The 23803-nt window shown below is 46.8% G+C and overlaps 1 protein-coding gene across 1 annotated transcript; it reads left to right on the forward strand.

Moving 5' to 3' along the window:
- The first annotated feature begins 785 nt into the window (after positions 1 to 785).
- Positions 786 to 23548, forward strand: hecw2a (HECT, C2 and WW domain containing E3 ubiquitin protein ligase 2a). Its single transcript, XM_088315011.1, has 30 exons — positions 786 to 1194; positions 4911 to 5481; positions 6713 to 6820; positions 6885 to 6979; positions 7097 to 7163; positions 7361 to 7530; positions 8024 to 8163; positions 8258 to 8358; positions 8574 to 9388; positions 10313 to 10607; positions 10762 to 10854; positions 11627 to 11777; positions 11843 to 11949; positions 12042 to 12166; positions 12538 to 12723; positions 13664 to 13798; positions 14140 to 14245; positions 14330 to 14426; positions 14504 to 14587; positions 14781 to 14866; positions 14962 to 15082; positions 15445 to 15558; positions 15651 to 15803; positions 15871 to 15969; positions 16063 to 16192; positions 17163 to 17309; positions 17487 to 17601; positions 18847 to 18932; positions 19646 to 19758; positions 20032 to 23548. The coding sequence occupies exons 2-30, from the start codon at positions 5103 to 5105 to the stop codon at positions 20141 to 20143; spliced, it is 4530 nt and encodes a 1509-aa protein (XP_088171137.1). The 5' UTR covers positions 786 to 1194; positions 4911 to 5102; the 3' UTR covers positions 20144 to 23548.
- Positions 23549 to 23803: the final 255 nt, after the last annotated feature.

Below are 23803 nucleotides of genomic sequence, written 5' to 3' on the forward strand. Positions count from 1 at the left end.
GACTGTCAGGTAGTCATTGCCAATCACTAAAGGGCTATACCGCCCAAATTCTCTTGTAATATTCTGTATTTGTTTTTGTGTGTGTGTGTGTATGTGCATTTTGTTTCCCATTTTTTGGCGGTCAGGTTGTAAGATTCCACGCCATATTCGGTTCTTTTTGAAAAGTCTCTTCTGAAGTAATAAGTACGTGTGCCTCCCAGTTGAGTTTTTTTTTAGGGGGGGGGGCTTTGAATTTGGCAGGGCAAGATTTTTCGTAGGTTCATTGTCTTGATGTGCCCTGTGACTGATTGGTGACCAGTCTAGGGTCCATCACACTTCTCTTGTCTCGTGTTCAAGTCGATGAAATATACAATTGCTGCTTATCGCTTCGTTATCTGCTTTGCATATCTGAATATCGTGATATGACTTGAGTATGACCAATGTTTGGTTGTAAATGTGTTTTAAGATTGCATCCTCCTGCTTATAGTGCAATATTTCGATCTTGGTGAAAAAGGACTGCCAATGAATATCCTTAAACATATTTTAAAAAACGGACTTGTTCGATGGGCCAATAGAGGACGCCATTTTACCATCAATTTGCGAGCCACAGTAGTAGATATGATCAGAAATATAAATAATAATTTGAGAAATAATTTGACAAAAAAAGAGCTCAAAAAACATGTAACACTTGGGGGAAAAAAATAAAATTGCTGCAAGTCGACCGAAAGGCCTGCCAGGGGGCGCCATTGTGATGCCAACCGAGCTCCTCGCGCTCTGCGGCAAGCACCAGTTTTTGTTTTTTTTTTTTTAGTATTGGTGCACAGGAACCCCTGAAGACGTCATGTGGCAACTAAAAAACCGCTGTCATGTTCCCATGCATGCATGCTCAATGTAGAACTACAGCAAACCCGCAATAGGGAGGAACCACTGCGTCATCTCTGACTTATTTTGTATGTTTTTGTTTTGAGACAAGCATCCCCCCCGATGCTTGTCCGGGACCACCACCATCCGATCATCCAGTCATTCATCCATCCCCGCTCGACGTGGTAAATGTGCGCGTGGGTGTGGGAGGGGCCCACGACAACCGCGGCTGCACCCCGCCCGTCTCGCCTCATTTGGACTGCGGGGATAGCGAGCTGCAAGCAGGGAAGACGAACCGGCGTGATCCGCTCCCCGTCCTCGGTGCTCCTTTTTGCTTTTGCCTCTGCGTCAAAGGTAAGTAAGCGCGATGGCTCCCGGTCGTGTCGTGTCGTGTCGTGTCGTGTCGTCGATGTTTGGATGCATGCGTCGCCTTGCAGGCTGCCTATCGAGCGTGGAAAATGACGTAGGGAATTCCCACAGTAATCCAATAGCCGTGCATGCATGCAGGCATGATGGATGCATGCAGTGCCTGCAAGGCACACACGGATGGAGACTCAAGTTGGGAGGTCGCGAGTTGTTGCGTAATAATCATTTTTAATTCCCATTGCACACCTTCTTGCTTCAGTGTCTTGCATAAATAAGTACAGCAGTATTGTATTCATTCTAAAGAATGTCGTGTGTGCGTGCGTGCATGTGTGGAAGGTAAACAAAGATGACAGGGTCGGGAACCTGTGGATGAGTTGTTCGGGTACAAGATGCCCCCCCACTCCAAATACAAATGGAACAGTGAGGCCTTGGAAGGGTGTCAAACTCATTTGAGTTGAGGGGCCACACATTCCCCCCAATTTGATCTTGAGTGGGCCGCCCCACAATATTTGTGCAGACACGTCTCAATTTGATGTAATTGCAAGAGCGTTGTAAAATATTTATTGACTGTCACTGAACAATATGAAATTTCAGTGGCACCCATTTTAGAACCTCCTTTACCCTATCACGCAGGGATGGCGTCAACAAATGAATACCGCCGCGGTACCTTGACTAAAGAGTGCCCCAAATTATGATTTTTTTTAATTTTTTTACTTATGAGTTGTCACTTGCCCGATTCATTTTATTATTTTCCTTTGTGTCGCAAGACTAAATTTGAGTCGGGAGCTTGCTCATGGAACAAATTAAACCCTTGAGTCAAGGTGCCACTCTTATTGCTACCTGGAGAAATTGCTAATACATATGCAATAGAAATCATGTATTTGCAAAATAATCATTTACATCGAGATGTACACCTGAGAAAAAAAACGGACTCAAACCATCTTGCTGGAGTCGAATCTCAGCGGCTTTTTACGTAATGTTTGCCATCCTCTCGGTGAACAGCTACTTTTATCACGATGAAGACACACGCACTTCCTACCACTCATTGCAACACATACTCTGTTGGATTGTCAGGTGCCTGAACGTGAGCGACTTTCAATGTCTTGCCATTTCTCTCGCTCGCAGTTGACACGAGACGACACTTTGTTTCCTAATCGTTATCTTCTCCTCAAAAGCTGTGCTGAACTCAGCTCTTTGTGGCGTGCTGGCTTTGGCAAGTTGGCCAGACTTGGACTCTTGAACTTCCATTTCGGCGCGAACAGACTCTAAATTTAAAGGACAGAAAACAGTGCCCGTTCTAGTCCAACAGCCTCTTTGTACAGAAGTTTTCAAAGTCTGTTAGTTCCAAAATTGGCCACGGTTGTTTTTTGGCACCAACAGCAACTCTATGCCCGTTTTGGGGTTGTGCCGCAGGCTAACAGATGTGCTTTCATGGCGACCTTGCTAGCAGGGGCAACTTTCGCATCCGAGGAAATTGGACGCATGGACATGAACTTTGTTAGCATCAGGAGCTGCTCATATCGATGCTTGCGGTTTACGAGAGTGAGCTTCAGTCCCGTAACACAGAAAGTTGTTTGTTGAATAATGAGGTGAACAAAGGAAGCGTGAGCGTGACCAGCTGCACGACATTATCAACACACACACACATGCACAGTTTTAAGACTTATTTTCAGGAATTTAGTTCTGTACTGGTCATTTTTAGACCCCAAAAATTGTTGAAAAGAACATTTCTATCCTGATTTGGGTGTCAAGAAGTTATCGAACAGTCGATTTTTGCACTGTTGCAAACTTTCAAACCAAAATGGGGGCAGTCTGGAGCAGGCTTTGGGTCCACAAAAGGATTTGAAATCAGTGGGCAGGTATTCAAATTTGGGTTTCAAGCCTGCGTCAGGATTTCACAGTTGGGTTTCAAGACAGAGTGAGTTTCAACCGACACTTGAACTCCCCGAAGTGCTGATTGGACGTTTTTTTTTTCATTTTTCCCGATTCTGTCGCCTGCCAGGAAACAAAAAAACGTGTTTTTGTAAACACTCAGCCAAATGAGCGCAAAGCAGCTCGTGACATCGAGTCGCCGTCATCCTCATAAGTCATCTTCGACTTTTGCCGGGAAACCTTCTGGCTCCTTCACGACTGCGCCGGAGACAAATGTTTTCTTCACCTTCTTCTTCATGTCTCGTGCGCTCTTTATACAATGGCCACTTTTCACACGGTTCAGTGACCTTTAGTGGAGGCGTGCGCTCGTGTGCCCCCCCCCCCCCCGCCCCCCAAGGTGCCCGCTCTGTCCTGCAATAAAGTGCTGCAGTCACCTCCACCAAGACACACAGGGATCCCTCGTCTTCACACACGCACGCACATGCACATGCACATGCACACGCAGCAGTCGGGCAGGAACTGGAATCATTTAACTTTCAGCTTTCAAAGTAACATTTCAAAATCAGCGTTGGGGCTTTTCAATGAAGGTTCAAGACAGGCTGAAGTTAACAAGGTTTATGTTGACCACTTTAAAGTCAAACTGGCGAGGGTGAGGTGTTCAATTTGAGTTTGAAACAAGTGGGCATTGAAAATAAGGTTACGGCTTTGGGTTTCAAATTTGAATTGAGGCCAAAGTATGTTTGAAGCCACAATTTGGATTTCAAAGTAGGCTGAGTGTTTGGATTTTTACACAAAGGTTTAGGATTGAGACGTATTTTGAACTCAGGTTTCAAGCCAGGGTTGTTTTAAAAAGGAGATTTCAAAACAATGACATAAGAAGTCACTCAGGTTGGTAAACGGGCTGTCGCTTGTCTAGCGCTTTTCGACTTATTACCTCCCGATGACGCAGCATCAGGGGCAACTGGTGGTTCAGTATCTTGCTCAAGGACACTTCCACTTGGGCACACTGGCAGGGGGTGGAAGCCCCAACCTGGCAATTGGGGGACGACCACTCTACCACCGAGGCACGCCGCGACAGACACACATTCCAAAGTACAGCGCATCAATTTAGCGAGAATCTAAACACGCATGTTGATAAATTGAGACGTTGCCATGCGCTTCAATGTGCGCAGTTTTCCTTTTTTTTTCGTCTTCATGGTGAAAGACGCGAAAAGCAGCCGTCGGCACCGCAGCAGCTTCATCAGTCGAGTTCACTGAAGCGATTATTCAACACATTTGAACCATTTGATCGGGGGCTCGCCAGCCCTCGGTTTTCATTCGACGCGGTCGGTCGACCTGCTGCACAGCGACACGTTTGACCTTACATGGCCTACATGCTCAAAAGCAGGACTTTGCTTCTAGGTGTCATGAACGCATGGCGCTATTTATAGAGCGTCATCACAATCAGACCCTCCTGTCATTTTCCCGGAATCAATCTGTAATCCGCAATGGAACGGAGATTAAACGTGGAAGCGGTCCAGATTGACAATGTTTACGTGAGTGAGTGAGCGACGAATGCAACATTTTCTGGTTTTACTCCTGTGATGATTGACAGATGCATTTTATTGTTTTATTCCTGAGCTGATGGACAGAAATAAGAAATGCTTTCCTTTTTGTTTTGTTTGACTGACTGGATCTTAGTGTTTACGCTCCGAATTTCTTCAAGTTCTGAAGGTCAAGGCTTCAGTTGGTTGTGCGGAAACCTGTCTCACATTCCGTCAAAGTAGTCCGTCGAAATGCTCGCGATGTGGTTTCATAGTTACGTGAGTTCTCTTGTCCTTCCTTGTCTTCAGGTACTGACTGACTAACATTTCAGAACGCCAGTGCTTGCGTTACAATGGCGGAACTCACGTTGTCACTCAAACCAACACGAAAACCTGCTGAATCGGACTGAAAAAGTTTGCATTTAATTGGGAGTCACCGATATGCATCCCGACTTCAGAGATCAGCGTCTTCCTTTTCATCAATAAAAGTCAAGAAACAACATGCGTCCGTCCCTCGCCACCGCCGTCCTCCCGGCCAGGACGCGCACCCACAACGCGCCCAATTTGGCCATGGGAGGCCGCGAGCACCTCTCGGCCCCCCGGCGGCGCAGCCCCAATCTTCGGCACACCCTCAGCCCGGAGAACCTGCGCAGCCTAGCGGAAAGGGGCGGGGCCTCACTGGATGCCGTGTCCATCGTGAGCGGGCCCGTCGGCCTTCCTCGCGCCAACAGCGACACCGACCTGGTGAGCTCGCAGACCAGATCGTCGCTCACCGCGTCCACCCTGGACTTCACGCTGAACCGGGGCCAGACCCTCGTCATATCCTGGGACATCAAGGAAGAAGTGGACGCCACCGACTGGATTGGTCTCTATCATATCGGTAAGACCATGATTATGGAACATAAATGATTGTTTTGAAAGGGAACCTTTTGTCACCAGGAAGCAGGAGTCAAACAAAAAATATCTAATAAATATTTTCCACAAGAACAAATCAAGGTCATTGGATAGTCAAAAACACAAACAAAAAAAAATCCAGAAAAAGTGGACTAGGAAAAAGACAACGAGACAAGACTAGACAGCGACAAAGACGACAAGAAAGCTGGAAGTTTAAATTCAAACAACAGACGAGACAACGAGGAACGTCTGGAAAAGACGCCAGTGGCAGGTGGAGCTGATTGGTCAACACAAGCGATTGAGTTGACCCACACAGAAAAAACAAACGAAACAGACATGATAAAACAAAATCTTAGCAAAACCACAATTAAGCCAAACCCGGATCATGACACACATTCCTTTTTATTAGCTGGTTTATATCGACTTGGATCTCGCTATGCTCCTCGTTCGGGTCAGAGGTGAGCAGAAATTATGCAAGCTGATTTATGACGTCTACACAAGTCGATGGCAGTAAACAGTTGGACTCCACTTGACAAATACAATCCTCCACGGCACAAATAGTCTCGTTAAATACACACACGCATATGCAAACCAGTGGACAAGAAGGGCTCCCTGCGATGCAAACTGAGCGTGCGTATTTTCTTTCTCCAGTTGCTATCGAGATTTCTGCTCACAGGGGAGGAACGAGTGAGTGCTGAACAAGGCTATCGGGCTCGTCATCTCTCTGACTGGGCTGAAAAGTAATACTCGAGTAAGAGTGTCCAACGGGCACATTTTGTTATCAAGACTGCACTCCTCTCCAAAATGATTGGAACAGTGAGACCAAGTCTCAGATATGCAACTTGGAAAGCAGCACTTTTGGTTCACTTTCAGATCGTCAGCTCGTGAAGACGAGGTTTCCACTCAGGGTGTAAACTACATGAAAACCTGTGAGATGTGAAAACCACACGTCGTGTCTTCACTCTCTGAAAGAGAGGAAGGAAAACATCAGGTTACTCGATATTGATTGTACGGGGCTGCAGGACCTCATTACCTGCGCCAAGGTCTGACCACCTGACTGCCTTTCTTGACTAAGCAGACATTCAATGACGCCTTTGCTTTGACACTGATCTGAGCATTAACTCTGTCAGCAAGTTCAACTGTTGCAAAGAATACCATGTCATGTATTTTTGACCAAATGGTCTCCGGTTTTGTTCTGGTCTCCCACTATTCTCCAGATGAGACCAGTCCATCAAACGTGTGGGATTGTAAGAACCGAGGGGTGAACGGCACCCAGAAGGGTCAGATCGTTTGGAGGCTGGAGGCGGGGCCATACTTCATGGAACGTGAGTAACTCAGATCACGGGCACGTTCAACACTGTTCGCAGCTTCAATTGTTTGTTTTCACAGCGGAGACCAGGATCTGTTTCAAATACTACCATGGAGTGAGTGGAGCCCTGAGAGCAACGACCCCCTGCATCACTGTGAAGAATACAGCCGTCCTGGTGTGTCACTTGTGCAGAGAAAGCCACCGCCCTTGCCTCCTCTATTTTCAGAAGTTCTGAATTATTGAGCCAAATTGCAAACAGAAGCATGATTTTGAATAATCTTGACTTTTTTAGGTTGAGGGTCTTGCTGAGCAGGTTGGCGTCGAACATCCTCGGAAACTGATAAGCTTCACTTTAACAGGTGGGTTGACATGTTTTCATAAGTTACATCCCTAAACAGATGAAAAACAAGGGGACGGCGCAGTAAATGCCCCCTCCCGTTGCCAAACTGCAAGCGACGTGTTAAATTGGGGTTAAACAGGTGCAGCTTGACTGAAAATCACAGAGCGTGCAACAGCGAACGTGTTGTAAATTGTGATACGTGATGTGTGCTCCCAGATCTGCGTGCAACCGGCCTGAAGAAAGGTATGTTCTTCCATCCGGATCCGTACCTCAAGATGTCCATCCACCCCGGGAAGCGGAGTGTCTTTCCTGTGTTCAGCCACCACGGACAGGAACGTCGCTCGGCCATCATTGCCAACACTGTCAATCCAGTTTGGCACGGAGAGGTCACTAGGATATCATCTCATCACAAACCTAACCAAAACACAAATTCTAAAACCAAACCTTTCCATCATCACAATATTAAAAGGATAATATAACGATTGCTCTAACCCCTGTTGTCTAACTGAACCAAAACCTCAACCTTCTCCTTTGACTCCTAAACCTTAAACCAGGGGCCTTCAATCGTGTTCTTCGAGGGCCGGTGTCCTGCCTGTTTTCCATCTCTCTTCAAAAACAGATAGGACACTTGAGGAACAGGATTGAGGACCTCTGCCCTAACCCTCAAACCTAATCGTTCAACCATAATTCCTTTTTCCTTCCCTCAAGCATCATCCTTACCCAAAACAAATAACCCTTCAGTTCAGTTATGATAATGGAAACGTAATCCTGAACCCCGACTCCTCAACCTCATTTTAGCACAATACCAGAACCGCCTAACTATCCCCCCAACCCTGTCTTCATAAACCTAACCCATGCCTGATGTGTGTCTCTTTCCAGAAATATACATTTGTTGCGCTGATGACCGACATCCTGTACATTGAGGTGAAGGACAAGTTTGCTAAAAGTCGACCCATCATCAAGCGCTTCCTTGGCCAGTTGACCATCCCCGTGCAGCGGCTTATTGAGAAAATACCCGGGTAGATAATTATCCACTAAATGTGGAAGTGCTCCACTGCAAGACTATAATGACATACGCAGATAAATACTAAATATATTTTTTTCGTGTCTCAGAGTCCAGCCCGTGACTTTTCCTCTGTGCCGACGTCTACCCACGGAACACGTCAGCGGACAGCTGCAGTTCAAAGTTGAACTCACGTCAACTGGACCTGATGGTAAGACATTTGGGACCAAGACACGATGTGACTAGCAAAACAAAAAAAAAATACTTAATAGATGTACCCCAAAACCCGCAAATGTATTATTACTGCCTATATTAATGGTCTCAGTTCTAAATGTACCACAATCTCTGATTTCAAACACTTAAATTATCACTTTAACATCACCCTGGAAAAAAAGAATCCTCACAGTTTGTGTTCCTCCTGCCCAGGTGCCTCTCCAGATTCCATCATTGGCCTTTCGACCTTCAACGGAGCTCCGGGCACGCCTTCAGATGACGAGGACCTTCCTCACCACCTGGTTTCGGCAGGACCCTCCCCCACCGGATCGCAACATTCGCAAGCTATCTGGGAAGGCGGGGCCGCTGCGGCAGCCTACCCGGAAAAGGAGCTGCTACTCGTCAGAGCCGGCGCGAGGTTTTTGGATCGGCACGAATTGCTCCAGCGGTCTCTCAGCGAAGGCCTGGATGCTATCGAGGCCCCCAAGGGTCCCGGGGAAAGGCCGTTGGGCGCAGCCTCTCCGAAACTGCGCTCCAGCTTCCCCACGCACACGCGCCTCAGCGCCATGTTGCACATCGACTCTGACGAGGATGATGAGCGCTCCGGGTTCGGAGAAATGCCTCCCATGCTGCCGTCTCCGCTCCTGCTTAACGGAGAGCCTCTGGATATTAGCGGGCCAGATGAAGATGTGCCGTCTCCTGATCTGCAACTGGTTCCAGAGCAACCTTGGTATGAAGAACCAGGGGAAGCGGGCACTCATGCGACAGCGCAGGTGGCCCCCAACATGCAGGCCAGTCAAGAGAAGGATGACACTCTGGAGGCAGAAGTCTTCTCTGAGGCGGAGGAAGCTCCGTTCACAGAGGCCACGTCCCACAATGCTTTGCCAGAGGGTGGAGAGGCCCCCGAGGTGGGAAGAGGAGCAAGCGAGGAGCCTTCTTCAGAGGTGGACACGTGCTCCATGGCCACAGCCCCGCAGACGGTCGTCTCTTCGTCAGATAGTTGTCCAATCACGTTGACCACAGCTGTGGTGAGTTCACACTCGTCTCTAAAATCGGAGATCACTTTCGCTTTCACTGTTCACGCAAATGTTTTGCTCTCACAACTTTTTAGTTTTACTCCCGACACATGACTCCAGATTGCTGTACTTCCTACTCGTTATTTTGTCAAATTGGCCTTGCTACTGTTTTCAACATGTGTGGATGAGGACATGACATTAACAGATCAATTGGTTGATTGGGATCTTCGGGACAATAAGGTCACACGGAAGAACCAGAACCAGGGGCATTAACCATGGCAGAATCCGAGAGGATGGAACCGAGGCCACCACAAAACTCTATCATCAGCACCTCCTGGAAATTTTGAACCAAACTCTGTTGATTGAATTGCAGGCATTGTGCTTGAATTGAAAGTTAGAAACATCAGGTCCTAACACCAGCTCCTGCAGTCAGCATGAAATTGGTTGGACACGGCCATCTTAACGGGATGCGATGAAAAAGTCTCACGGTACCGTGTCCGATATGTTTGCTATTTTGATTTGAAGTCATTTCAATTTGAATGCAGGTATTGACGCTCAATTGCCAAGCATCATCATCTCATTTTGAAGCCTCCCACTCAGTCGGGAATTCACTTAAAGCTTGAAATGACCCTCTCCTGTACAAGTCCAACACTTTTCTTGTATCCTCTTGTGATTGTTGTGATGATTTTAGGTTCCACATAAACTATAAGAAAACCTGAACTAATCTGATTTGACCCAAAATGGCGACCTTCCTGTACAATTTGGTCCTGTTGTGTTGTGTTGTGTCTTGTTGTGATAGACATAGCCACCCAATTTCCTGTTAATTGGTAAAAGTGGTGTCGGACGATGAATTCTGTCCAACTTTTTGGGGGACTGTTCGGTACAAAAAAAAAAAAAAAAACCGGTATATTTTTTTTCTTTGTGATAAACTTACAGGATCCAGAGGAAGGGGCGGATGCAGCCATCGATCCGGGGGGAGACGTGATTGGTGGCCCCCCGCCGCCGTCCAGTCCGCCGGGAGACTGTAACGGCGGCGGGCTCGGCGCTTGTCCCGAGGCAGAAGGAGAAGCAGCCTTGGCTCCGGAGTCCGAGGAGATAGATGTGAGAAAGCTGAATCTGCAGCCGGCGAGCAGCATGCCCGAGGAAGCGGATGTCGATGAGTCTAAGCCGCTTGAGGAGACGGGCTCTGCCGAATCTGAGCAAGTGACCACAGAAACAGATGGAGAGGAAGGTATGGCGAGGTCTGTTTGCTTTTTCTTTGCATCTCAAAGCGCAGTCACACCAAACCCTAGGTCCTGCTTTTACAAACCTATGATGTTGGGAACAAGAGATGTTTCGAAACCAAATCCTCAGTTTATGGACTTGGTGTGTTGGTCTGTTCTCAGGTACGCCTGTCAACGGTCACCCAGTTCGGTCGCTTCCATCTGTACGGCATGATATTCACCGTTACCAACGAGTGGACGAGCCCCTGCCACCCAGTAAGTCCTTCTGCCTGGCAAATCTGCTTCTACTGGTGAATTCTCCAGTCAGACTTTCTTCAAAGTACGTGCCATGGCATTCGTCCATGTCCATGTCCACTGGTAGATTGGCGAAACGTTTTTTTTTTTTATATCCAACTTTCTCACCAAGTATGAGCCCTAGAACGAAAGCAAAATGGTCACTTTCTCGTTCCCATATTGGTGCGGTACTGTAAAACTTTTTGATCGTCCTGCTATGATTGGTATGCCCACCGAGTTTTGTGTTGCTGGGTGAACTGGTGCCCTCGGGATTTTTTGTTGTCGTTTTGTTCATCTTAAAAAGGGTAATAATGTGTAATCCTCGATAGTCGTCGCAATAATGTGCCTCAAAGTTTTGTTTCTTTTCTAATGCTTTTCCAGGTGTTCTCTGTCGCACTCGGGATTCATTTGGGGTCTTAATCCATTCTGTGTCCTCTTGAGCTGGTAAAATGCATGCTCTGTAGGGTTTCCGTTTGAAGATTGTCTCAACCAGTCTAAAATCCTCCACTTTTTGTACCCAATGAACTCCTTTGTTGCTCCGACTGTCTGTAGTTTTGTCGTTTAGGGATTTAAGTCTGCATATCGGCTCGTTTTTTGTTTTTTGTCTGCTTTGCGCCACTACCTCACTATGTGTTGACGGCTATCCTAAGAACTTTGGTTCTATCTTCTTTTGCACTTTTGAACTGAAGCTGATGAGACCTCCTTGTGTAAATTGGTGTTGTTGTTTCACATAGTCCTACTTGTGTTCGCTTAGACTGGGAAGCCCGGATCGACAGTCACGGACGGATCTTTTTTGTGGACCACGTGAACAGGACCACGACGTGGCAGAGGCCTACAGGACCCCCTGCGCCGCAGGGCCTGACCCGGTCCAACTCCATTCAGCAGATGGAGCAACTCAACCGCAGGTAAGAATTGAGAAAAATCTGAGATTGGAGAGCAATTGCCGTCATGGTTTGGTGCCTGTATTCAGATACCAGAGCATCAGAAGGACCATCACCAACAGTGATAGAACAGAGGAAAGCACCGCAGACCTGCTCCCTGAACCAGAAGCTGAATTGATTCCTCAATCCATTTCCGGTCCGTTTGAACTCACCTATGACAGATTGACATTCTGCGTACGCCCATCGTGGAACACATCTTTGTTTTTTTGTTTTTTTGCCTTCTCGTAGAATACAGACGAGACAGCGTCGTGGGTCACTCCAGCAGTCGTTCCCGTCTGTCGTTGCTGCTCCAGTCACCGAGCGCCAAGTTCCTATGCAGTCCCGACTTCTTTACTGTGCTGCATTCTAACCCCGTCAGTGTCCTCTGCTGCTTCGCGATCATTTTTCATCAAGCGACATGCTGAATATCAACATCATTTGTGTCCAAATCGTCAGCAAGACTCTCATTTGAAGTTAGGACTTTGCAAACCTGCTACACAGGGGTCCATTTGAACCCTTATCCGACTTATTTAGGACTTTATTTTTATGCTCTTTGACTTGTAGAGCACATAACACTTCACACTGACGGCAAAGCACAGCATCCGGTGCAACTGGTGGTTCAGTATCTTGCTCAAGGGCCAGGGATCGAACCCGCAACCTTTGGGTTGGGAAACAACCGCTCTGCTGCTGAGTTATGCCGCCCCGAAGCTCGAGCTTGCTAACCTTGCATCTCTGTCTGCTGCAGAGTGCCTACCGCATGTTTACGAGCAACACCTGCCTGAAGCATATGATCAGCAAGGTGCGGCGAGACGCTCACTACTTTGAGCGCTACCAGCACAACCGAGACCTGGTCACCTTCCTCAACATGTTCTCCAACAAGCAGCTAGAGCTTCCCCGGGGATGGGAAATGAAACACGACCAAACCGGGAAGGTGGGTCCGACCCATTTCAAGCAAAATGTTCTGAAACCTTTCCGGCTTGCTTTCACGCACTGGCCTGCCTGTTTTCCATTTCTCCCGGCTGCAACACATCGATTTAAATGATCAACTAATCAGCAAGGTCTGCAGAAGACGGGTTAACTAACCGATAAGGTTTTAAATCTAGACATTTACCTGGCCACTCTGCATTTGTATTTTGGGATAAGAATCTTGCTGCTTGTTTTTATTTACACCCTTCCGTCCATCTCAAGCTGGTCATTTACTTCCTCAATTGGGTTTAAATCTGGAGATTGACTTGACCAATCCAAACCTTCCCACTTCTCATCCCTGGTGAACTTCTTTGCCTTTCTGGCAGTATGTTTTAGGACATTATTTTGTTTTATGAGCTTGAGGTTTGAAGATTTGCTTAGCCATGTCTAAAATCTTCCAATCGAGCAGTGAAAATACATGCTCTAGTGTTTAAGTTTGGCCTGTGACAAACCTTTCACTTCTGCCCCTTAAAGAACTCTTTGGTTGTTTTGAGTCATTATCTTTCGGCTTATTTTGGATTGGTTACTCCCCTAGATCAGGTCAAATACATGCTCTATCACGTTTAGGTCTGGAGTGTAACTTGAACAGTCTACAACCTTTTACTTTTTGCCCCTGATGAAAGCCTTTGTTATTTTGGCACCGTGACTCGACCTCTAGAAGGGAACACACCACTTGAATACAAAAGGTTTACTTAGACAGTCATTGACAAAATGAGCTCACACTTCAATTATTGAAGTGTGCTGTCAATTTGTCTGGAATGAGATATTTCTTAAACGCTCTGGCGTTCTCCCAGATTCCAAAAACCAATGAGTTCCTCATGACAGGCCTCGCTAGTCCAATGCTTTCAGAGGTTGGTCGGCGGTGTGGGAGGTGTCCCTAAAAGTGTTTGTGTCTCCCCCCTCAGCCCTTCTTTGTGGATCACAACTGTCGCTCCACAACCTTCATCGACCCACGGTTGCCTCTCCAGAGTTCTCGCTCCACCGGGCTGTTGGCCCACCGCCAGCACCTGAGCCGCCAACGCAGTCACAGCGCCGGCGAGGTGAGACACTGCATGCGACCGCAGCGATGGCCTGGTGGCCCCTAGGCCCGGAGGCCCGGAGGCCCGGAGGCCCGGTGGCCCGGAGGCCCGGTGGCCCGGAGGCCCGGTGGCCCGGTGGCCCGGAGGCCCGGTGGCCCGGAGGCCCGGTGGCCCGGTGGCCCGGAGGCCCGGAGGCCCGGAGGCCGCTGCCTTGTATTAGTCAGGACTGCAGGAAGGTTGTCCTCGGCGAACACCCTCACTCTTCTGTTGATGTTTGTTTCTTTCAAAAAAATACAGTCGTGCCCTGAAATAGGAGTTTCATTCATTCCTTCACCACGCTCATCCTCCTCCTTTTGCTGCAGGTGGCCGACGACTCGCGGCAAAGCAACCCACCCGCCGTGCCGCGACCTTCCAGTACCTTCAGCGGGTCCAGTCGCTCCAGCCAGTGCCACGACGTGGTGCCCGTGGGTACGTGGGCAGAAAAACAGCACGCCGGGCCATGGCCGCCGGGCGCGTTTGACATCGTCTTGCTTTGTCATTGTCGGCCCGCAGCGTACAACGACAAGATTGTGGCCTTCCTCAGACAGCCCAATGTCTTTGAGGTACTGCAGGAAAGACAGCCGGAGCTCGCCAGGAACAACGCACTCAAGTCGGTCCTGCTGTTGCATCATCATCATCATCATTATCCTTCATCTTTATTTCTCACTGTCTTTTGTTTTTTTGCAGGGAGAAGGTGCAGTTCATCCGCAGCGAGGGCGCCATCGGGCTGGCACGTCTCTCCGGAGACGCCGACCTCGTCATGCTGCTCAGGTCAGTCCTGTGCACTTTTATGGTGACCTTTCTGATCTACCAATTGGTACAAAATTATTTATTTCTAATGAAATTGACGTTCATTAAGATTAAATGCTGATACATTTTAAATGATATTATTATTGTATTATTTTTTTTAAAAAATGACACACTGTACGTGGGTGTGTGTGTGTGCAAATGTTTTCCACCGCAGCTTATTTGAAGAGGAGGTGATGTCATACGTGCCACCTTTGCTCCACCCAAATTACACCCTGTCCTCATCTCCTCAGAGTTCCCCGGGTGAGCCACTACTTGGAGCAGCATGATGACCCAGATTGCAATTCTGTGGACTTTTGACCATATTGTCTTTTGTTTTTCCCATTTTTCTCTGTTAGGGACCCAACGAGCCAACGCGCGCGCTCCGGCCCCCTACAAGCGAGATTTTGAGGCAAAACTGAGGAACTTCTATCGGAAACTGGAGACGAAAGGATATGGACAGGGACCCGGGAAAGTCAAGTATGTGGAAATGTTTACTTTACACATAAAATAACTAAATAAATGGTAAACTCCAATTGTCAAGCATGTTTGACCTTTTTTTTTTTTTTTTTTTTTGGTACTGTCATAAAACAATACCAAAATATCAACCTTAAGTGTTCATGTTTGGAATTAATTGACAAAGCCCAAAACAAAGAATGACATTTTTGCTGCAACTACAGTTCATTTCATAAACATAAATCACTGCATTTTTGTAAAAAGCTTTTTCGTTTGTAATTTATTTTTATGGACAACAAAGTTTTTGAAATATTAGTTTAAGTCCTGTTATTAGTTTCCGGGAACTAGAACTACCTTGATGCGTGTGTGCGTGTGCGTGCACTCAGGCTCATCATACGGCGAGACCACCTCCTGGAGGACGCCTTCAACCAAATCATGTGTTACTCCCGCAAAGACCTGCAGAGGAGTAAACTTTACGTGAGCTTCGTAGGCGAGGACGGGTGAGGTCACGTGATCATCTCATCAGGGTTGACTTTCCGTCCAGCAGAAATGAAAGTCAGTTTTTGTTTTTTTTGTGGGGGGGCGGCGGCAGGCTGGACTACAGCGGTCCATCCAGAGAGTTCTTCTTCCTGGTGTCCAGAGAGCTTTTCAACCCTTACTACGGCCTGTTTGAATATTCGGCCAACGACACGTACACGGTCCAAATCAGCCCCATGTCGGCCTTTGTGGATAATCACCATGAATGGTGAGGCGCTGACGTGTTGCAAGCGTGGATTGCAACTGATGGAAACGTGTGTGTTTGCTGTCCCAAGGTTTCGTTTTAGCGGGCGCATTCTGGGCCTGGCTCTGGTTCATCAGTATCTGCTGGACGCCTTCTTTACTCGTCCTTTCTACAAGGGGCTGCTACGCATGTAAGACCTCCTGGCATTTACAGAACTCAAAGTTTAACGTTCACCACATTTGGGATTATTTTACGATGTTATTTTACTGTCTTACTTCTGCAGACCGTGTGATCTGAGTGACCTGGAGTTCTTGGACGAGGAATTCCACCAGAGCCTGCAGTGGATGAAGGACAACGACATCGAGGACATGCTGGACCTCACGTTCACCGTCAACGAGGAGGTTTTTGGACAGGTACACGCTTGAGGTGCTTTTGGATTGAGCAGGACTCTCCAAGCGCGGACACGGAAAAATGGGTTATACGAAGATATTTATTAATAATCAAATAGACAATCTCCAATAAGCAATCGTGAATCAACCGGGGCTATCGGCTATAGCGACTATGGAACTTAACTATCGAACGAGGGATAAACAAGGGCGCTGGCGGAAAATCACACCAGGGAGCAAAGGCAGTAAGGAGGAACGGAAAGCGCTTGCAAAAGGCAAGGGAAAGAAAGCAAAACGCAAATAGCTTACCGCACGAGGGTAAGAGGATTCCAATCGGGAAGCAAAGAACAGAAAACGCACCGAGCAATAGCTGGCGGGAAAAACAACTCAAAACACGCAGTAGCAAGAGAACTATTAACAAGAGCACGGGACATGAACGTGAGCGATGTGGGATAACGATCCGACGCTGGGGAGTCAGTGTAAGTGTCTTAAATAGTGTGTGCAATCAGTGAGTGAATAGGAGTCCCGTGTGGAGCTGCTGACGGCCTGGCCCGAGACGACGCCCCCGCAGCTGTCAAAACAAAAGCACATGGCATGACAGACACGGATCGTGACATGAGGCTCAACAGCTGACTATTAGAAATCTCCCCAAAGTTGCTTAGTTTGAAATACGTCCACCGGATATCACCCCAAATTGCCCAGGTTGGGCAAGTTCCAATAAAATGATCGTATCGCTCCTTAAATTGCAAAGGTGAAAATACAAATGCCCTAAAAAGGGAGCAGGTCAAATCAAACGACTGTAAAATGGAAACAAATTGCGCCGCTTGAAACAAGATCCCCGTTAGTCTCCCCAAAATTGTGGAGGATGAAATTAAAAAAAAAAAAATACTGTAACTTTACCAAAAGTTGCCAAACTTCAAATCAAAGCATTGCGGTACTCTAAATCCGCCCAAAGTTGATACGTGTACCGTATTGAAGGACTGGCGTGACCTTGCAGATCACCGAGCGAGAACTGAAGCCGGGCGGGGCCGGCATCCCCGTGTCGGAGAAGAACAAGAAGGAGTACATCGAGCGCATGGTCAAGTGGCGCATCGAGAGGGGCGTGGCTCAGCAGACCGAGAGCCTGGTCCGAGGCTTCTACGAGGTACGGCCCACAAAATTCCTTTCACGTCATTGGGACAAGACCATTTGAGATGCAAGCATGGTCGTGGAATGTATTCGACTCGCATCACAAAGCGCCACTGTATTCCACATGACCAAAGTTCTTTTCTATAACCTTAAGCCCCTCGAAATGAATTTGACTCGGCTTCATGTGGTTCAGGTGGTGGACGTGCGACTGGTGTCCGTGTTCGACGCCAGAGAGTTGGAGCTGGTGATCGCCGGCACGGCCGAGATCGACCTGACGGACTGGAGGAACAACACCGAGTACAGAGGAGGTCGGTTGGACACGCCCAAAGGCAGGCCAAAGTGTTTGTTCCCGTTTGCAAAGCTTTGGCGCGGACACTGGAAAATATTACGCCGCAGCAGAGAAATCTTTTGGATTTTCAATCGTCAAATAAATGATGGTGGTGAGCTGCTGTGCCTGGGAAAAACAACAATAAGAATAATAATGACGTCCATAAATAAATGCAAAACAAAAAAGATAAAATAAAGTTCATTCAAAAAAAGAGATTTAAAATATATATCATAGTAACGAATACAATTCGAATATGAAGCCATGTATCAGAATTTGTTTTGCTTTCGTTGTTCAACAAAAATAACATTAACATTAAAAATCATCAATGAAATTTGAGGTAGATTATGTTAGAGCGGTAAGATATTTGTAAATAACAAGTTATGTTTACTCAAATCAATATGAGGAAATACAAATATTTTACAAAAAAAAGAAATCAAAGAAATTTAAAAACCTTAGATAAAACACATACTGTTTAATTCAAAATCAGGAGCGAAATGTATCTGGAAAAAACATGTCATTAATTCATTTTAAAATAAAAATCTTTTGTAAACAATACCATGTATGATTATAATATGAATATCAAGTTTTTTATCTGCAAAAATACTCGCATTTATTTAAACAAACAACAAAATGAAAAAATGTATTCAATACAATATATATTTTAATGTAACATTTTAAATGGTGAAGTTATCTGAAAAATAGTGGATAAACTTATTTATATTACAATTTAATTCACAAAATAAACGTATTAAACAAAATAACAAAAAATGGAACAAAACATGTGGTTTTATTTATTTGGAAAATGATAATGGAGAAATGTATGTGGGAAAAATTCAAATGACTCTTAGAACAAAATATATCAATTTAAAAGAACAAATAAAACAGAAAGAAATGAAGTGAATAATCAATTTAAGTTGAGATCATGTGTCTACTTTCATACATGAAGAGATACAGCTGAAATATGTCTGCTCATTGTGGTGTATTTTTAATTTTCAAATTCTTGTTGGGTCAAAGGACTGAAATGTGCGTGTGTGTGTGTGGCTGAGGAGCTGCCTGGAGGAAGGAAAGCGGCGGGCACGCAAGTCCATTTCAACGGATGACCGTTAAACGTTAAACTGCACACAAACAGCCTTTAAAAGTCGGCGCTGATCAACAGATGAAGAGACTGGGACGGGAGCTTATTTATTATTCCTCTGACTCATGCTCTGCCATCATCCTCCCTCAGGTTACCATGACAACCACATAGTGATACGCTGGTTCTGGGCAGCTGTGGAACGGTTCAACAATGAGCAGAGGCTGCGACTACTGCAGGTATGGCACGTGGACCTGCACATGCGCTCGTGCTGCCACCGCCTGGCCAGTAGGCTGTACTGCCTTAAAAAAAAAATCACATACTTCTTTGGGATTACGACTGCATTTGCTTTGACGGTTGAGTTGACGGGTGGCAAACGCAAGATGTGGCCTGTCGAGGTCATTTTATGTGGCCACTGAAAACTTGCTGCTTCAATTGCAAATGACCAAAAATGCTCCCGAAATTGCACAGGCAAAAATGAAACAATGCCACGAGAACGTCACTCAAATAAAAACCGCTATAAATTCCCCAAGATTTGCATAAGTAAAATAAGACTTCCATTAAAACCCCAAAGATTGCACCAAAATTGCAGATTAATATAATGAAAAAGTGCAACGGTTAAAATACCGTTTACCGCCGCAAAATTACTTATGATAAAACCGCCGTAAATCTCCCCCAAAATTGTACAGGTTCAAATACATTGATTTCTAATCTCACAAAACGTTTGAAACATAAAAAAATACTTTAATCCCCCCCACCCCTAAATTGCACAAATTCATGTAGATCATATCATAAGACCTGCCCTCCCAAGAACAAAAAAAAAACGTGAGCAGCAATAACGAGGGTCAAAGCTCAGATGGTGTGCTCAGCGGCGGCGGCGGCGGCGGCGGCACGTCATCACCAGGTCGGTCCTTTTCTGCCACGTGTCCCCTTTCAAATGTCCCTTGTGCAGTTTGTGACAGGCACGTCCAGCATTCCTTACGAGGGCTTCGCCTCGCTACGCGGAAGTAACGGACCCCGCAGGTTCTGTGTCGAGAAGTGGGGCAAAATCAGCTCCTTACCCAGGTAGGATCGCAGAGTCGCACCACAACATGATATCATCACAACGGGACGTGTGAGAAGGCGCATGCGCAATGCTGGACAGGATGTCGGCCATTTTGGTTTCCAGCAATCTTGCTTGAAAGTAGCCTCAAGTGAAAGCATTAATCGCCTTTTTAGAGACTTTGCAGTTTTTGCAAATGAGTGTATCATGGTTGAGTTGTCTGTATTTTATGGGCCCAAACATGCCCCCCCCTTCGAAAAAAAAAAAAACCCTCCATGTTCTTGTATGTTCTCCAGAGCGCACACTTGCTTCAACCGTCTGGACCTGCCGCCCTACCCGTCCTTCTCCATGCTCTACGAGAAGCTGGTGACGGCCGTGGAGGAGACCAGCACCTTTGGTTTGGAGTGAGCCCGCGCCCCCAAGACATCCCACCCCAGCGAAGAAAAGTGATTTTCAAAAGCGGCACGGTGATTTTTGACTTGACCGAGCCGCACACATGTGCTTTATCTCTTCAGTTAACTGCAGTCGGTTTACTGGATTCACTCTTTTGTCCTCCTGCACCTTAAAACGAGACAATGAAGAAGCCTCTCTGGACCTGAAAACTGTGTCTGCTCAATTCACATTTTCCTCATCGCTCGCGTGTAACGGCAAAGAAGAATGACCTTTGTGAAGGCCATCCTGACAAACACACATTTGCTTTGGGACTGAGTGGCCGGACTTTGTGACCCTCCTGTTATGTCGCAATCTCTCTCTGGTTGTCAGATTGGCTGCACAAGTGGTCCCCAACCACGGGGCCGCGGCCCCGTATCGGTCCGCGCAGATGAAAGAAAAACGATACTTGCGGTACTTTTGGTTTATTGATTATTCGAGCCTGAAAAGCATTTTATTTTGAAAAGTGTCCAGCTTCTCTCCGTTTCATCGGCCTCTCGACGCATGTGACGATGCTAAGTGTCTCGGTCGCATTACGCTAATATTAAACCCGCAAGCTAGCAAAATGAGTAAAAGAACAGACCACCAAATTTGCGGCGAGCAGCATAGCCCACCAAATTCTGGATTTGTATGAACTGGCCCGTGGTGGAAAAAAAAGCTTGGGGGCCACTGGGCGACACCACACGCTGAAAAGTCACCAGGTTGTGCAAGCGTGTGCGTTCCGGTCAATGAGTTTGGATTTTGAGCTTCAACAACACCACCCCTCAACGCCCCCTCAAAAGTTAGAACCCCCCCCCCCACCATACTCACCAGTTTTACGGCTTGATCCGAAATCGGGCGAATGTGTAGCGTAACAGGACACCCCAAAAAAGTCTCAAGGACCCGTGAGCAAATTTCACCAGGAAGTCGGCCATTTTGTTTAACGTTGTTTTGAAGACAAAAGATGCGTTTTTAGATTGAGAGGTCTATTGTTACAGGACGCACCAAAAAGTTGGCTGACATTGAACAGAAAGTCAAGCATTTTGCTTTGAAGCAAATTCTAAAGCTCATCCTCAGATGAGCTCCTACGAGAGAAGTGCTCAACTTTTCTTTCTTTTTTTTTTGCATGGCTAAGTGTCCACTTGGCATACCAGGAGGGTCACGCATCATCAGTCTTGTAATCCTGACTTGCTTCATACGGGACGGTCAACGCGGTCGCTTTCACTTCTGCAGACGAGCAACGACACACGACCTCAAGGTGCACGTTCCCGCAACCTGCGGACGCCCCACTGCACGCATATGTTTACGAGCCCGACGCACCTCTCGGTCGCCATCCAAATTCAAAATCCCACTCATCCAAACTCTTGCATGAGTCGCTTTGCCTGCCCAGGAAGACGTGAATGTATTCCAAACGGGAGCGAATGTGCGTATGAATCGGAAGCCGTGACCGGAAGCTCACACGTGGGAAGCCCCGCTGCTTTCCACGCGGGACTTGCACAAGCTCAAAGCTCAAAGCTCCATCCACGTGGAGATGTTCTGGAAAAGCAGCGGCCGTGTTTGTTCGCGGCTTGCTTGTAGGATATGCAAAGAAAACCAACGGCATGAAAACTTTTCTATTGTATTTGTGAAACTTGGCAGACTCAAATTGCTTTGGAGCCAAATAAAAAAAACAATCAGAAAATCCGTCCCAATTGGACCCAGTTCGGCTCGCTATTAGGAGCCAAGCGAGATGCAGTTTAGCATTTTTTATTATTGTTAAGAATGAATCGGGGATGGGCTCCCAAACAAACACTTTTTCTGCTGCACCCTGGCAAAAAAATATGCGTTGTCGGGTGCTGAACACCAACTCACACACACGCACACGCGTCAAAAGTCACTCAGTCGTGCTCTCTAGAAATTTCGAAGGCGCAAAGCGACAAGAAACTGAGTGAACACGTCCATTGTGACAGGAGCCCCTGCAAGCAAATTTCAACGGGAGGTCTGCCCAAGTTAGACTGAAATTGTTGTCATCGAGTCTCTCATGGCAAGGCACAAGAAAAAGTCTCAGGGGCCCATGCCTGAAAATAGACAGGCTGCCGGCCATTTTGGTTTGAAGGAGGCACAAGTTGATCGCCAATTCCAGGCCTCTTCTTGCTCAATTCTTGTTGGGGGAATTTGCCCAAGTGAACGCGAGTCCAAAGCGATAATTCTCGACAGTTGATGAACGACGTCGACCTGGAGCCCGGTCTTGGCGAGCCCCCATCCGGCCTGTTTTTGACGTCTCCCTCCTCCGTCACATCTGTTTCAAATGATCCGGATCCTTCTCAGGCTTCTGCAAAGCTTGCCGATGAGCTGACCATTTGAATCTGGTGCGTTGCAGGTGGGAGACATGGAAAAGAGGGGCCCTCGAGGACAGCCCTGATGTCGACGTTTTGGTTGAAGCAATGTACCGTTTACAGCCGGCTGGTGTCACGTGACGCTTCGTAGCGTACAAAACGAAACCCATCCACTCCGCCAACTTGACGTCAGACTTGTGTGACTTCAACACTCACGCCACTCACTACTTTTGCCTTGACAGCATGCGATAAAAGAGACTGTTGCGTACACATGGAGAAGCCCTTTCCCACCATCGTACACTTCCTTCCCGACAACAATCTTTTTTTTTTTTCTATGGGGGTGCATGCAAAATGAAACCTTAGTGTACAAACAAGTGTTGCGGAGCTAGAAGCTGCGGAGCTGAGGCTAGAATCGCGTCAGCTCACTCGACGCTTGTGTGCTGCGAGATGCCAAGGCAAGACTTTTATATCCCATCATGCATGTGAGTGGTTCTTGGACGGCTCTGTGAGCTGCGCTGGGGGCCGTAAAATCTGTGACGGCATTGTGTTCTAGCTTGATATTGCATGCTCAGCTGTTGCAAGACATTTGGCTGTCCTTACTAGCTTTTTCTGCATGAGGATATTGTTACCAGGGAAAACAAACAAACAAAAAAAAGAAACGACGTGGAGGAGGTGAATTGTTGTTTTTTTTTTTTTCAGAGTGGAAATCTCGGTCATGAACCCCTCGTGCTTTCCCCGGTCATACCCGAGGGTGGGAACTAATAAGGAGTGCTCCATCGGTAGTCCGCATAAGTCACTTTGAATGAGCTCTGGGAATGTGCAATGTAGTTTGAATGTGTCTAGTATGGCATGTTACCCCAAAACGTCACTTTTCACGCGTGTCTCGCCTATCTTAGTAATAGGTCGAAGGTTACAGTTCATTGCTAGTGAGACGGTGATGAACCCATAGGGCTGTTTTGACTAAAAAATACAAAAACACGTGTATGTGGACCGTGTGTGCTGTCATCATGTTTGTCTCTTATTTGTATATAACTGTAAATGTACAGCATATCTGTCCTGTCGTGTGTATAAATATATATTTTGCACTGAATGTACCAAAGGAGCTCCAGAAGTCGAGCGTTGGTTGGGTCTGCTTTCATTTCAAATCCTGCCCACACCGTACATCACTTCGCATCGGATGGGCGAGAAACCAAATTTGAACCTTGTGTACTAGACAGACAAAAAAAAAAATCCCAAATTGCGGAACATTTGAGTTTGCGTAATTGTGTGTGTGTGGGTGCAGCATGGTAGTGATGTTTGATGACTTAACAGAAAAAAAACAAACGAGCAGGAAACTACTGATAAT

Source organism: Idiotropiscis lumnitzeri, chromosome 14 (assembly GCF_059441095.1).
Source record: "Idiotropiscis lumnitzeri isolate Australia: NSW breed Sydney's pygmy pipehorse chromosome 14, RoL_Ilum_1.0, whole genome shotgun sequence".
NCBI lineage: Eukaryota > Metazoa > Chordata > Actinopteri > Syngnathiformes > Syngnathidae > Idiotropiscis > Idiotropiscis lumnitzeri.

Bases quoted from the DNA above. Each gene is read 5' to 3' on its own strand.
- hecw2a (XM_088315011.1), top strand. From the start codon at position 5,103: ATGCGTCCGTCCCTCGCCACCGCCGTCCTCCCGGCCAGGACGCGCACC. The intron at 14,867-14,961 runs GTGAGCCACTAC...TTTCTCTGTTAG, and splicing joins ATCTCCTCAGAGTTCCCCGG to GGACCCAACGAGCCAACGCG. The intron at 18,933-19,645 runs GTATGGCACGTG...TCCCTTGTGCAG, and splicing joins AGAGGCTGCGACTACTGCAG to TTTGTGACAGGCACGTCCAG.